Here is a 15,245-nt window from a genome sequence, read left to right as displayed (position 1 = left end):
AGGCCAGGTAATAAGATACGCAAGAACTGGATAGATTTAGGAACGGTCAGACGTTTCAGGTACCACCCACCAAATGTCGTCAGTGACTGACGAAAGGTAATGGATACTACCTGAAACTTCTGACCGTTTCCAAAATATATCCAGTCGATTGAATAACCGTTACCTTGCGAAGCCAGCAAAGGTTTTCAATAATTTGATTCCTCTTAGTCATTGCACGTCTGCACTTGAACACTATGATCATAAGGACTAGAGACGGCCTCCTAACAAAATTCGAATCCTAAGAAAACTTTACTGAGTTATCTTGTCTGATGTATGATAACTCAGAATTCGGCTACAGTTCCTCCCTTTCGGACGATGCTGCGATCTTGGGAATGACGTCATTCCACAGCGCCACCCTGCCGGGGTGCAGCCCTACGTCAGCAGATGACGTCAGCCCCAGGTTCATGTAGGCGGGGTTGTCAGGTGTGTACCGGGGCCACTCTGGTACCGCGGGACTGTCAGTCGGGCCACCGGTACCGTCAGACGGGTTCCTGGGGGAAAATCAGATTGCATTGTGCAATAATTGTAAAAGGAAATTCGATGATTCACGTGATAAAGACATTTTGGATGCTCAAAAACCACCAGGTGCATAGATGTGGAATTTTTGTTTAATGGTAAAAAAAAATAAAGCTTTACGATTGCTGGAAAAAAAAGGATTCCAAGAAAAAAGTATTGCACAATATTTGTAACAAAAACTCCAACGACTCCTGTTATGAAGAAATATTACATACTCAATAGTCAACTGTATTGATGTGAAATCTCTGTAAAATGATAAAAAACATTCCGGGAAGCGTGATATATTAGGTCACGTAATGTAAGGTCAAAGTAATGTTACGTTATGAATAACAAAGTTCTTTATTCACAACCAAGGGTTAGCATACAGCCATTTTTCCGCTATTCCGTCTTTCACCAACCTCATGAAATTATTCACGAATGTTACGTTATATTGTAATTTTTCACACTCTATCACCTTCTTAGTTTTTTCACCTCATATTCACATAAATTATGTCCTAAAATAGACAAAACGTCTGAAGGCTACGATACTCAAAGTAAGAAACAAGACGGTACGCTTCTGTAGAGTGTGGTAATATGGTAATGATTGTGACCAGCAAACATGTCTAAATTAAACTTTTGCATCCGCTACAATGCGGGTTTCTCCTTTGTTATGAGCCACGTGAGCAACGGTCTAGATAAGTTATATGCAAAAGCCCATTCTCATCCCATACTACACACTCTTATATTAGGTAGCTTAGCCTCATGGAACTGTAGTTATGTGCCAGTAGATGCCATGCTTTGAACCTTGAACAATTGTTGTGCAATAAAGTTATTATCATTATGAACATAAAAATGTAGTCAACATATGGCAGAAATAAATTAAAAGCCCCCCCCCCCCCCTCTAACCACAGGAATCTGTTCAAACTTACCCGGTTCGAGCGAAGTTGGCCCAGTACGCCATCATGTCCCCGCTGACCTTCCTATCTTCCGAGGAGAACGGAAGTAGTCCCCCCCCTCCATTCAACGGTACGTCCAGGAAGGGCCAACCTGTCACAATAAACATGTCATCGCTGTGGTCGCACCCCACCCAGCCTGGTCGGAAGGCAGAGGCAAACGCAGGCGCGTAGTGGTTCTCATACAGGTAGACTTTGGAGCCAGACGCTGCGGAAAAACAGAGAGAGGTGAATATGTATGCTTGCGTCATTAAATGGAACACTCTCCTAACACTGATAGCATCAACGATTTTAGACAACTTTAAGGGCTAGCCCAACAAAAGGGCCCCACAACCCTAGATGTAAGGACGCACAATCACAAGTTCCGAATTTGCATCAGTCAGTCAATATTGACCAGGGTAAAACCCTACTTCAACTCAGCCTGACAGCAGCGGCTATGGATTCGAAAATGACAGTCTCTGCCACCTGCAAGCTGACTCAGTTCTGTTGAAATTTTTTTTCTGTGGATCCGCTTTTCTTCTGCACTGCGCATCATCCTACCTTGTCCTGATTTCATCTACCGGGACAGTGTATAGCCTCCACCACCTAGGACGCAAACTGTGCTTACCGGCCAGCTAACTCCTCTGGTATGTTATCTGTTAATTTGGCCAATTTCTACTATTTTTCCAGCGATCTGTGGGGCCTGGCAGAGGCTAGACAGTGTATAACAGTTAACTCCATCTGGAACGGTCATTTGCAAGGTCCTCCCAGTGTTCTGTGTTAATATCTAGAGCCTTCAAGTCACTTTTGCAGACGTTTTTGAACCGCAGCCGTGGCCGCCCAGTGTTGCTGAACATCAGTTCTCTTTAGAGAAGGTCTTTGGGGATTCGACCATCCTCCATTCGACGGACATGACCAGTCATGACCAGTAGCCTTTGCTTATGCACCTCTTTTTTCAGCGGCAACCCCTCAATGATGAGAGATCTTTTTGGTAGGGAATCAAGTTGAAAAATTTGATTCTAAACTATCACCTCACCTGCATGCCTGTTTGCGGTGTCGACCGTGGGAGCCACGTACATCGAGTCGCCCAAAACGTGAGTGAACTGGCGCTGTATGGCCATCGGGTCGTCCGGCTTGTCCTGGTCACGGTACAGCTGGCGAGCAGCAGACACGATACTGTCTGTGTTGGAACCCTGTCATTGAGAGAGAAAAATATATAGTGGTGACACAGGAATGACCGACCGGGTTTGTTCAATGCAAGGCCATGGTTGACCACTCACAGGCATTGAACTTGAAGTTGGTGAAAGATGAAAATGTTTATGTCAGGAGATAGCGGTGAACATTGGTTTTGAAGGCTTGCAGGTTGTATACGGGAGAGAAAAGGTTGTGATCGAGAGAGTTCCATAGTTTGACAGTCCGTGGAAAGAACCTGTTGCCATAGAAGGACTTTGAGATTGGTTATTGAACAACGTAACGGTGTGAGCTAGAAGGGAACCTAGCGCTACGCTTAAAGATTCTCGATGGAGGGACAAGTAGTAAGACATCATCGGAGCAATGGCCGTGAAAGTACCGATAGCAAAGAGACAAGGAGACAACGTTTCGCCAGTGTAAGTTATTAGTCTATTAGTCTTTAGTATGACCAACCAGTGCATGTAGTATATGTGAGGTAAAGCGGGTATCTCACTGGACCCGCGGCACGTTGGCGACATCGCTGCGACAGAGCGATTTGACAGCGCGCTCAACGAATGTCATCGATGAAAAACGAATCTTTTTACGCTTTCTGTGTTTTGTTGTCTTTTTAGTCATAACCTAGTACCTATGCATGATATTCCCGTTATAAAGTCACGGCTGTCACAAATCCAATTCAGGACACAGCGACGACACCGGCGTTCCGCAGCTTCAGTGACATACTAGCTTGAATCTAATTTGAAAGTATCGTAACAGACAGACAACAACTACAACGTCGATGAAGATTTTCCGTCCAGGTAGAACATTACATGATGCAAAATAAATCAAGCAACTGGATAAAATTCTATAAATAGTCAGACGTTTCAGACAGCATCCACTATCTTTCACCAGTGACAGTGAGAATCGTTTACGTTGAATCCCCAGTCACTGACAACAGATGGTGTGCGCTATCGTCTGACTCAACAGAGAATTTATCTAGTGGCTTGATTTATTTAAGATTTATTAAAAAGGCTCATTGGGTTCTCTTACCGGATAAAGCCCTCCTATGAGCGCGTCAAGAGTCCAGACGAAAGCGTCTTCTGTCATCCCTTGCCCGAACTTCGGGTCGACCAGAGACGGCAGCATCAGTCCGTACTCATGGTCGTTCACTCCAAGAAGATAGTCCACGGCGTGTGCTTGGCCTTCGTCGTACAGATCGTCCGGGTATGCCGGAAGGAAATTCCCGTCGACTACCGCCCTCAGACTGACGCCAGGCTCCCCCGTCCCCCACTTCATCATGTCCCGATAAGCGTCGACGAGCTCGTCCGCAGATTTCTGCCGGAGACAGGACACCATGCTCCCTGTGTCCCTCTGGTCATGATCACAGCCGACAGCTTCAGCCAACGTGGCGGCAACTTCCACGGGCTTCGGAAGGACTCCCATCGTGTTGCAGGTGCTGCTTTGCGAGATGGCTCGCCGGAAGAGACCCTTGCTGAGCGGCGAGACCACGTGGTAACAGACGCTCTCGCCACCGGAGGACTGGCCGAAGAGAGTGACTTGGTCCGGATCCCCTCCGAAGTTCCGGATATTATCTTTCACCCACTCCATCGCCTGGATCTGTAAAAGGAACTGGTGTTATATGTGATTGTATGGTTTTTGTTTCAGTGGTATACATATAGTTGCGGTACTGGCAGTGGTATATTAGATACTTACAATGCGTTATTCAATGCTGGCCTTAATTCAATATCTCTCTGCAAATGCCTTCAAAGTTTACATTGCCTATTTGTCATTTTGTACCCATTCCTAGGGCATGAAATTGAAAAACAAAAATACGGAAACATCGACAAAGGCCGGCCTTTGCAAGTCATTTTGATTTCAAATTCAATCTCATTTCATGATTGGTTTCACTGGTTTGCAGACAGGATAGCAAGTAGTCCACCTGGTCCAGCAAGCCGAAGTTCCCAGGCGCGTTCTCGTCCCCAGTGCTGAGGAAGCCGAGCGCCCCCAGGCGATAGTTGATGGTCACGACAACCACGTCCTGATGAGCGGCGAGGGCGGCAAAAGGCCGAAAGCGTCCCGTACCGATGGTAAACGAACCACCGTGGATCCACAGCAGAACCTGGAAATGTAGGTTGGAAGAATCACTCTAAAGTCTAATGTTTCAAACACAAACACACATTCATGCACACACGCTGCAAACACACACACACAGACACACACATAAACACACAGACAGACAGACACACATTAGCACACACACACACACACACACACACACACACATACAGACATACATATGCATACACATACACACACAAACACAGACATATGCATACATATGCATACACACACAAAAACACACAGACACACAAACATACAAACACACAAATACGCACGCACGCACACTCACACACACACACACACACACACGCACACAAACAAAAACGCACACAAAGAAAAACTTTACCAAACCGACACCGATTGATGGAAAAAGGGTTTGAATTATTTTTTTCAGCACTTACCGGCAGCCCGGTGTCATTTGCAACAGTTGGTGTTTCTATGTTCAGCGTAAGACAGTCTTCATCGAAATCGTGGTGTTCGAGCTGAAAGGGGAGAATTTTCAGCATGTCCAGTCCTTGTGGACAGAAGGGACCGGTTCTCGTGGCGTCCCTGACTCCCTCCCACGGAGCGGCTGGCTGTGGGGTGCGGAACCGCAGGTCTCCGACAGGGGGCGCTGCGTAGGGGATGCCGAGGAAGGTGTAGACCGGTTTGTCGGGACGGTCGTTGGTGTGCTGCACTGCTCCCCGCACGTCGCCGCTGGCCGTGTGCACGAGAGGAGCATTGTCGCTATCAGCGGCAGCTGGGAAGAAATGTGGATAGTACGTACAGTCAACACTTCAGTTCAGACGGTCCATGCACTTGGATAGCTTCTTGTGGACGCGTGGCTTTATTAGTTAAATTCATTCAATCTATCTACATGTGTGTATTGAATTTTGTCAATGAGTCTGTCCAATATGTTGGATTGATATTTGCTGTGCCCAACTTTACAGAATACGGAACTAGAACTAGAATCCATTATACGCATCGTCCAAGATAGATTTCAACAGTAAGGCCCGACTTATGCTAAGTTCTGTCGGACCTAACGTTACATCCCATAACGTATCCTGTGTACACTCTGTCTGATGTTAACCTCAGAAGCAACAACTGCCGCGCTATCAGATACGAAGTTATCACTCAGTAGCCAAGAACAAACAACAAAGAACAAACAACTCTGATGACCCCAAATCTGATCCGGGATACGAGGGGGAGGGGGCGTACTTTTCAGGTACAGTCACATTCTTCTTGCGATGTTTTGCGGTAGTGATTTTCCACGAGGCTATGCCAAAATCGACCGTCTATGGCAACTTTTTGCCTTAAAAAGAAATTGATTAAAACAAGAGCTTTTAAAAAAAAGCTGGCGTTTCGGCTACGTTTATGAGTGTGAATTGTCTTTTCCCTTTACTTGAAGTAAAATCTGCCAGAGGAAGTCACTCAAGGGCTGTTCAGTCTATAAGAAAAATTGTCATTTTGGGAAATGACTACTGTTTTAATAGAGAAAGGCAGATTGGGGAAAGCAATTTTGAAGTTACGTCACTTAACTTAAGTGCTTTTGAAAAAGCTGGTCTTGGCCTACAACTTGTACTTATTTGTAAAATGTACAATAGGCTCATTATAAAAGCTATCAATGTAATTATGTACATGGCACGCAATAAAACATAAAATTTGAAAAAAGCACCATTGAATCATCAGCACTATGGTAATTAAGTGAAATAGAAGTTCATAACAGCTAAGGTTCTATCTAAAATGACTACCAAATGTCAAACAAATCAACAGCTACCTCATCCGTATTATTCTGGTTTCCGCATTTACAACATTTCTTCCTTATTTTCCTGGGTAATTTTGCTAAAATTCATGAAAATTCCCATAGTTTTGTGCCGAGCGGCGCCACTTTCCACGTCCGTGTTGTCTGAATGAAGTCGATACTGAACAATGGAGCATTTGCTACTGTAACAAAGGATCGCTGTTTTGCAAACAACATCAAGAGCCTCTGTTTACATCGGGGATGGAAGTTTAGTGGCGAGTGTTTTGCAAGAATCATCTTACCGCGCATAGGAGCCGCTGCACGGTATTTTCCATTACAATGAACAGAAAAATTCGAATGCCGGGTTTGGAATCTATGAAGTCCTGTTCATAAGACAAAGGCCTTGTATATATTAAATGAATATTTAAAAATAACAAATATAAAATATTTCTTTATTTATTAATGAAAAAATGAAAAAATGATATTCATAAATATGATATTAATAGATTAATATAATATCAATATATATTTTTGATATTCAATATCTAAAAAGAAAAAAAAATCCATGCACGGACACGAACCCGGATCTTCTGGGTCCGAAGTGCTTCGCGTTGCCAGATGGGCTAAGCTGCGGTACGTAACCCGTCTCTCTTTACGTAATGCTATAACCTCACTATATGGTATCATTTATGCCGATTTTTGGTCGTTTTCTTGACGAAATCATTTTTTTTTCTTCTGCAATCTTGTGGAATAGATGTAATATGGTCATTTTTCAGGATATCAAAGTCCGAAACCACAATGCAATGATATTTCCGAACAGTTGTAGCAGTTACATGCGGTCGCCCTCCTGTGTGTCATGCAAATCTAGCCTGCCTGCCTTTTCGTGCTCCCTTGCCATATAAGGCAACGGCTATACAAGGATTTGGGAACGTATTGCCATATAAGGTCTTCTGGTGTGCGACACAGTGTTGAACCAAACAGCAAGGTAGCAGAACGACTGCAAGGTAAAACTCATCTCATTGCGTTTCGGCGAAAAAGCAGCCAAATGCTGCAGAACACCTCAACGACTACTCTACGAATGTCTTCAACAAGCCGGTCTACACCGGCTATCGCATGACCTTTATGCGGCACCGCGGTGGTGCAATGGCAGGGTGTTTTGTCCAGAACCCAGAGGTACTGGGTGCAAATCCGGGGTCCCCTGGCTTGTCTCGTTGACGTTGTGCCATTGGGAATGGCACTTAACGTGACGTTCCTCACTTTACTCACTAGGTGAAAATGAGTACCTAGCTTCGGTTTGGGACGTCCCTCGGATAGGACGTGTTTGAGGAGAGCCACACCTCGAGCACGTAAAAGAACCCACCACGCTTATCGAAAAGAGTTAAGGGTCCGTCCCGGTGTGAGTGGATCAAATTGGTCTGTTCGGACATGTAGCTTGTGCTGTTCAGTACAAACCTGGTGTGTTACGCCATGAGGCGGTTTACCGGGTATGCAATACAAACATATGACCGGGTCTTCACACGCCGACACCTGTCGCGTAGAATCCGTGTTGAACGACATGTTAGATTACACTGTTGTGGTGAAGACGGGGTCACACGAGATTTAGAAGTAACGTCTTAAAGCCCATGTCACACTTGTGCGTATATACAAACCCGCATGGATTGCGTATTAACATGTTTCTGGTTTAGGTTAAGTTTGCAGCCGAAGAAGAAATTTCTTTGGTTTGATAACCAGACTGCACAACGATGGGTCAAAGTAGAAAACAACTTCCTCCCCGCAAAATTTACTTAAACCCTAAAAAATGTTACTGCGGAACTCATTCGCACTTGAATATACGCACAAGTGTGACAGGGCCCTAAACACATATAACTTTTACCTTGCGCTCCGCAGCACGTCAGTAGTATGAGCAGCAATCCCCGACTGTCCATGGTGCGAACACGGTCACTCCTGCAGCCCGAAAACGTCAGCCGTAGATGAGCGTAGCCTCCAAAGTTAGACACGCCCACTCTCTGTTTTATCTAGCTATCCCACGCGTATCCATTTGCATGTATGAAACCCATGTGATTTAGCCAGGGCTCTACCCTTTATGTGCAGAGATATTTTGATATTAATGTCACGTTGAAGCTGGTGGGAATACTAGTAGCCTGTTACTTCAGTACTCTACCGGATCCCAACAATTGGTACCTTCCATTCGTCGCTGACCATCAAGACCTAACAATGTTAAAGGCAACCAAAGCAATAGTGGGGACCAAAAAATGGAAATAAAAAAATGCTGAAATGTTTATTGTAGTGCCCTTTACTAACACTGTCTAGCACATTTGTGTAATAACTCCATACTTGAAGCATTTCGAAAATGTGCAAAAACATGCCATATAATGATCCCCTTAGTTTCGCGACCCTACAAAAACCCCAGCGACGATTTTCAGTGAGTTCTCACATTACAACGAAGTCATATTTTTGCATCATGGACGTCACTATACATTGAGATAGTGTTGTTTGAACTAATCATGTATAGAAATGACTAAATAAATTGACTTTCAAAATCCGATTTTTAGGGCCCTAATATTGCTTGGGTTGCCTTTTATATACACAGCACAGCACAGACCTGAGTATTAGAGTCAATGTGTAATGATAACACACAGCAGGAATCGACCCCGCTTGTTTTTCAGGGGCTTGAGTTGACATAGCCAGACGCATGCTGTAACCAGACAGCGTGGGACAATCCTAACGTCGCAAAAACACATAAAAGCAATCTTCATTTCTGTCTCGATGGGACGCACATAGCCTGGAAACCATACCGTCGGGAGCTCTTCGGTTTCTCTGCGGGGCTGGGAGTGATGCCTGCCCGCCCAGACAGATTAGCCCACCCGAGGGGTAGTTAGCTCTACGGTGGCGGCAAAGCGACGGTGGCTGCTAAACTATGGTGGCTGCGAAACTCTATACGGCAGCTAAGACAGACTGACAGAAACGGGTCAATTTAGCAGACTGGGCCCGGTAAAACACACCCAAGCCGACCCGTAGAGACTGGGACCAGGCTACGACGAACACGAAATCAGTGATATTGTCGTTGGATTCTGTCAAAGACTTTGACCAAAGCAGTGCTCTCATAAAGCACGGCCACAAAGAGACGCACCATATTGTAACTACCGCTTGAACGTTACAGACAGATGTGTTGTGATCTTATTATCATTCTTGGAAGAAATATGATACGGCATCTTTGTAGGCGTGGGAAAAACGAAAACCTTTATCAGGGGCCACACTGACTTGGTTATATGGATGACATCTGTGCGCGCATCAGGCAATTTTTGTCCATTTCAAAAAAAATGTTTGCAACCATACTGTAAATCGTAACGTTACCGTAACTCGTTGCTAAAATATATCGGAATATGGATATTTTTGCCATCGTAAAATGTACTGATTTTGTCCTTATAATTAACTTACTTCTTACACAAAATGCATTTTGAGCCATGACCGAAGTCTTCTGAAGTCAAAGAAGATGCGGAAGAACAAAAATTAATAATTTGTTGTTTAGCATCATCATGTACGTTGTGTTTAGTCATCTGTTCAACCTTCCTGACCATTCAGATTTCATAACTATGAAAGCAACTTTTCTGCCGACTTTTGTCTCTCGCGCTGGCAGATTTGGGTGCCCAGAGGATCCATATAATCAAATCAACATGGCCTAACCTCCAAGAAAACGGAGCCTATTGTTCCATATCAATATGGAGGTATCTTTTTGGGTGTGCCTGTAGGTCCGTCTCTGTGTGTGTGTGTGTGTGTGTGCGCGCGCGCGCGCGCGTGTGTGTGTGTGTGTCTATGTGTGTGTTTGTTTGTGTGTGTGTGTGCGTGTGTGTGTGTGTGTGTTTCCACACATATTTGACATTGTAGTAAGCATAACTTAAGAATGGATTGCGATGATATTTAGTAGGTTGGTAACGTTGGGTAACATAAATTCGTGGGGTACTTAGATTCGGGATTTTTCGAAAACGGGGTATTTAGGGATATGTGCCAGATGCAACATCAGTAATACCGCTAGAAATGCAAACTTGACAGACTAACGTATTCAGAACACTGTCTGAAAAGCTTCGATAACCATGCATTAGAAGGCGACGAGGACAAAAACTCTCCGTCCCTTATTGGAACAGTCTGAGGGCTTCGTGGGAGAAGCACACTACATCGTTGTCGGCTGGTTTATAAGACAAATGTCACATCCGCTTCCTGCTAAACACAATCATTTACAAGACAACTTATTTTCTTAAAATTGCTGACCTGCAATTGGACTCTAAGTGTGATCAATCATCAAAACCCCTCTTTGTTGCTACAACCTACGGCACGTGTATTTTCCCGCCGCCATATCATTACCCAGAATCCTGTTGTCAAGCAGACGACAAAGGTTTGTGAGGAACACTTTTTTGTCTAAATGTTGCGTGTGATTGTGGACTGAGGACGATATTTTCCTCAAAGTTTGCTCCTAACACAACAAGGAATACATGGACATAGTAGTATCATCAATGCTACGGCATCCGGCTAACTTTCCATGAATAATGTACACGTTGCCATGACGGTGGATGTCGACTTTGACGTTCTATAGCTACCGACTCAACACACGGGTTGTTCCCGTTGGCCTGATGTGTGCGGTACGGCCGTTTTTTCATGTATTTTTATACTTGGACACGTCTATATCCATAGCACTCTCCTCAAGCCAAGGATGGAACGAATAGCTGCTGTATAATATGTAATTAGCGGTAAGATATTCAAGACGAATCTTCTCTCCCGAATTAATGTTCACCCCTGTCCGACAGCACCGTCATTGTGCGTGCGGCGGACGGTAGTTTCAAGTTGAAATATTATGGTGTCAGCACGACTAGAGACAAAATCTACCATATATATGCTTAGTGCAAAGATAGTACATGATACTGACAGAATAATAGAAAAAAAGGATGGTTTATTGTTCTGCTAGATTGATTTCAGTCAACCATTATCGGAAAAATCCCGAATTTATGTTACCCAACGTTAGGTCTTTAGATGACAAAGGTTAAAATTTGGTGGCGGGTTTCCTTGGTACTGCAGCAGAACTTCCGGTTTTTGCATCTTTTGTCCTGGACATATTATGGTCGTAATTTTTGTGTGGTATATAGCTTCTGTTGTCAGGAAAAAGTCGTGTAGGTTTGGGCCTCCTAACAGCTTGCTTTGGAACTGCAGGGGCGTTCTGGTTGAAATATTTCAATGAGGATAATTGAATAAAGGATCAGCGGATTTCCACGATGTTGGCATGCAAGTAACTCTCTTTTAAAGGCGTCCAGAGCATTTTATGAGGTTTTAATAAAAAAAATTCTAGTCATTCCTACACATAAGTTTCAATAACACTATACCATTACATATCGACATTTAAGGAGCAAAGATACGATGTCGTTGTGTGGTGAGAACTAATAGAAAATCCAAGCCTAATAGACTGATCCTGACTTCCTTGGTCAGAAATGGGCTCCAAGCTGTTGTGCTCTAAAGAAGCAGATCCCCTACCGCCTTGCATTGCATCTTCATTCCGATAGGTGGCGCCTATTCACCTCGTCAGACAGAGGAACGGTCATACTATCACAAGGACTGATCATTTGCGTTGGGACTGGCATTCCTTTCGGAAAAAAAGGCAAAGTTGGCACCTCAACTTTAGGGCGGCAACCCCAGGTAGAAAATCAGCATGACTTTTTGCTTCTTCAAATTTGTATTTGGAACTTTGTAACGATTCAAATAAGTATAATATTTGAAGAGGATAACCATCGAGTTGTTCTGCAAGCATTCTGTGACTCTGATCCTCAGTATTACGTTACTGGAGCGTGGTAATTAGTGTGAAGTTCAATCTCAGAACATAATGCCATGATTAGTTTGCAACATATGGACTTTGGTCCTTGTTGCAGCCGTACTTTGTTGAACAAAATGTGGACTCAAGGAGGTTTGGTGCCCGGGGAATCAGGTTTGTTGAACCACGATTCTCGCCGCCCCCTCCCCCTTCAGTGAAACTGTGTTGATTTTATTCAATTCCTGTAACGTTACAGTGATATGACTAGGATACGAAATTACAGGACATAAAAGAATCCTGTATAATGCGAATGATTTATGAGATTATCAGAAGCAAGGTAAAATCCCAGGCCAGTTAATCGGGCTGCCATAAATTAGCAAAAATGAAGGGGGAGGGGGGCACAACCATACCCCAGTGCCCTAAATCCGACATTTCCCTTATTCTGCACAGTAGTTTGAAATATATTGTTGTGGCGTTATACACGAGTTTCAGTTATTGATAAGGGCCAATAACACTGGATCAAGATGGTCACAGTCCCTTCTCCGTCTGGTACGCTAAAAGTAAAACAACTTTGACTTTTTTTCCTGACAGGAATAGGAACAAGTCAGTAGAGACTCAAAGGACAACCCAGGACAACAACTTGAACAAGCAACATGTCAGCTGGACAACCCAAGCCACCAAGATACAGTAAGTGCTACAGTCAGCCTAGGAACAGTCCTACCTGACCGAAAATTCTACTCTACTCTACTCTACTCTAGGTTATTGATTTGGTAATTGCACAAATGTCCTTATATAAGTTCTATCGATAACTAAAAATCCTCTGATCTGCAGAAACAGAGAAATACTGTGATGAATGAATGAAGACATTTATTGTGGAAACTGGACAAATCTAACAAAACTTTGTCCAGTTTCCACAATAAATGTCTTCATTCATTCATTCATAGTGCCTTGGTGCCATTCTCCATAGTATTTTACTGCTGGCTTGATCTTTTTGCTTGCTAACCACAGAAAGACTTAGTCAGCAGTGATGGCACCCAGACTATGACGGCACCCAGACTAGTACACGTGTTATTTTCATAGATAGATAACGTTTGATATGGTATCCATATCATTCTGCCAAACTTTTTGAAAATAAAGAGTCTTAAAATGCCCTCAAAATAACTAGTATACTGTACTTGCCATTAAGCAATCTTCCTATCAAATTTAGTGAGGAGAAGGTAAAATTGTCAACATTAAGATTCGTTATAAGTTGAAATCAGACTGTGTTGTTTTTGCCAGACTTTGGGTTGCTGGAGACCCCGAGCACCGGGCTGTCCAGTGGTGCTGTGCCTGCATCGACCACAACAGTCGGGCAGCAGACCAGCACCTCCATGGGCAGCTCCCGGAGCAGCACGGAGGGGCCTTCCTCTGGACCTCATGGGAGAAGGTCTTCTGTGACAGGATCCTCTTCATTTGGGGCTACACCTCGGTACAAGATTTTGACTTTTTAGTAGATTTTGTTAGGAGATTTTCAAGTCTTATTCCACAATCACAATGTATTTTTTCAAAAACATAGTTCGAAGTTCTTTTTTTTTAATAGCAGCATTGGCAACATTCAAAATCTCTTTTACGAGGCTAATTATACCTGCACTACTGATAAGAAATTATTTAGAAATTTGGATTCAATTTTACCTGCACCAACTTGCTTATGCTGGTATCATCTCCAGCTCTGATATAGCACAATGAATACTGGTAAAGACACAGTACAGAACAGTAGATTTTGAATTCAGTGTTAACCCTTGTCCTGCTGACGATTTTTTTACGCAATTTATTACATTGATTTGATTTCTTAATCAGGTCATTTTCCCTTGACTTTTTCTTTGTTGCGGTGGCATTGTTTAATTGTGGTGTGATGCGTTCAGCTGGAAAATACCCCCAACCCGTACATATACGGGACCCACATACTGGCTCTGTATATGTATATATATATACTTAGAGCCTATATATAGGCTTCCCGCTGGACAAGGGTTTAATGTTAATGTCAACAATGCTCACATTGAATTTGGAAGGTCATTTTCCAAATCTTGGCCTCTGCTTTCCAAAACCAGCTCGAGAGCCCCGGTGGCAGCGCCAGGCACTGCCCGCAGCTTTGTGTCCACCTCCAGTTCCCACCGTACCCCGGGATCAAGAAGGACCCCCCACAGTGCCACAGGAGCGTCCAGTGCCACCCCAGGGGGTCCCCTTACAGCTAACATCATAGGTGGGTTAGCTGTGCTGAACGTTAGTTTTTAAGGTGCAGCAGGTACGTTACAGTAATTAATGTAAAATAAGTCGATGAATTCTTCTTCTTTTTTTATATATTCATTGACCTGGATGAGGTTAGATTCAGGGCTGTCTCCAGGACCCTTTCCTCCATCCTGTCTGTATCTGTATCTATATAGCCGGTATAACCGCCATTCGGCGTAACACACCAGCTTCTGTATCTGCATCTATATAGCCGGTATAACCGCCATTCGGCGTAACACACCAGCTTCTGTATCTGTATCTATATAGCCGGTATAACCGCCATTCGGCGTAACACACCAGCTTCTGTATCTGTATCTATATAGCCGGTATAACCGCCATTCGGCGTAACACACCAGCTTCTGTATCTGTATCTATATAGCCGGTATAACCGCCATTCGGCGTAACACACCAGCTTCTGTATCTGTATCTATATAGCTGGTATAACCGCCATTCGGCGTAACACACCAGCTTCTGTATCTGTATCTATATAGCCGGTATAACCGCCATTGGGCGTAACACACCAGCTTCTGTATCTGTATCTATATAGCCGGTATAACCGCCATTCGGCGTAACACACCAGCTTCTGTATCTGTATCTATATAGCCGGTATAACCGCCATTCGGCGTAACACACCAGCTTCTGTATCTGTATCTATATAGCCGGTATAACTGCCATTCGGCGTAACACACCAGCTTCTGTATCTGTATCTATATAG

General features: G+C 43.9%; 2 protein-coding genes across 2 annotated transcripts in view; one reads left to right on the top strand and one right to left on the bottom strand.

The window, feature by feature from the left end:
* Nucleotides 1-331: 331 nt before the first annotated feature.
* LOC136429222 (liver carboxylesterase-like) lies at nt 332-8,399 on the bottom strand. Its single transcript, XM_066419096.1, has 7 exons — nt 8,348-8,399; nt 5,156-5,493; nt 4,573-4,752; nt 3,684-4,250; nt 2,503-2,659; nt 1,464-1,695; nt 332-530 (listed from the first exon to the last, which is right to left on the bottom strand). Exons 1-7 carry the CDS (start codon nt 8,397-8,399, stop codon nt 332-334), a joined length of 1,725 nt encoding a protein of 574 aa, XP_066275193.1.
* Nucleotides 8,400-12,853: 4,454 nt separating this feature from the next.
* LOC136429786 (mutS protein homolog 4-like) overlaps nt 12,854-15,245 on the top strand; it is a 29,014-nt gene continuing 26,622 nt past the window's right edge. The window contains exons 1-3 of the mRNA XM_066419751.1: nt 12,854-12,952; nt 13,544-13,733; nt 14,353-14,504. Of these exons, the coding sequence (XP_066275848.1) occupies nt 12,919-12,952; nt 13,544-13,733; nt 14,353-14,504 (376 nt within the window). The 5' untranslated portion in view covers nt 12,854-12,918. The remainder of the gene's footprint in view (nt 12,953-13,543; nt 13,734-14,352; nt 14,505-15,245) is intronic.

The sequence above is a fragment of the Branchiostoma lanceolatum genome, chromosome 3 (genome assembly GCF_035083965.1).
Source record: "Branchiostoma lanceolatum isolate klBraLanc5 chromosome 3, klBraLanc5.hap2, whole genome shotgun sequence".
Taxonomy (NCBI): domain Eukaryota; kingdom Metazoa; phylum Chordata; class Leptocardii; order Amphioxiformes; family Branchiostomatidae; genus Branchiostoma; species Branchiostoma lanceolatum.
The sequence above is the reverse complement of the archived record's forward strand: the minus strand, read 5'-3'. Positions and strand labels throughout refer to the sequence as shown.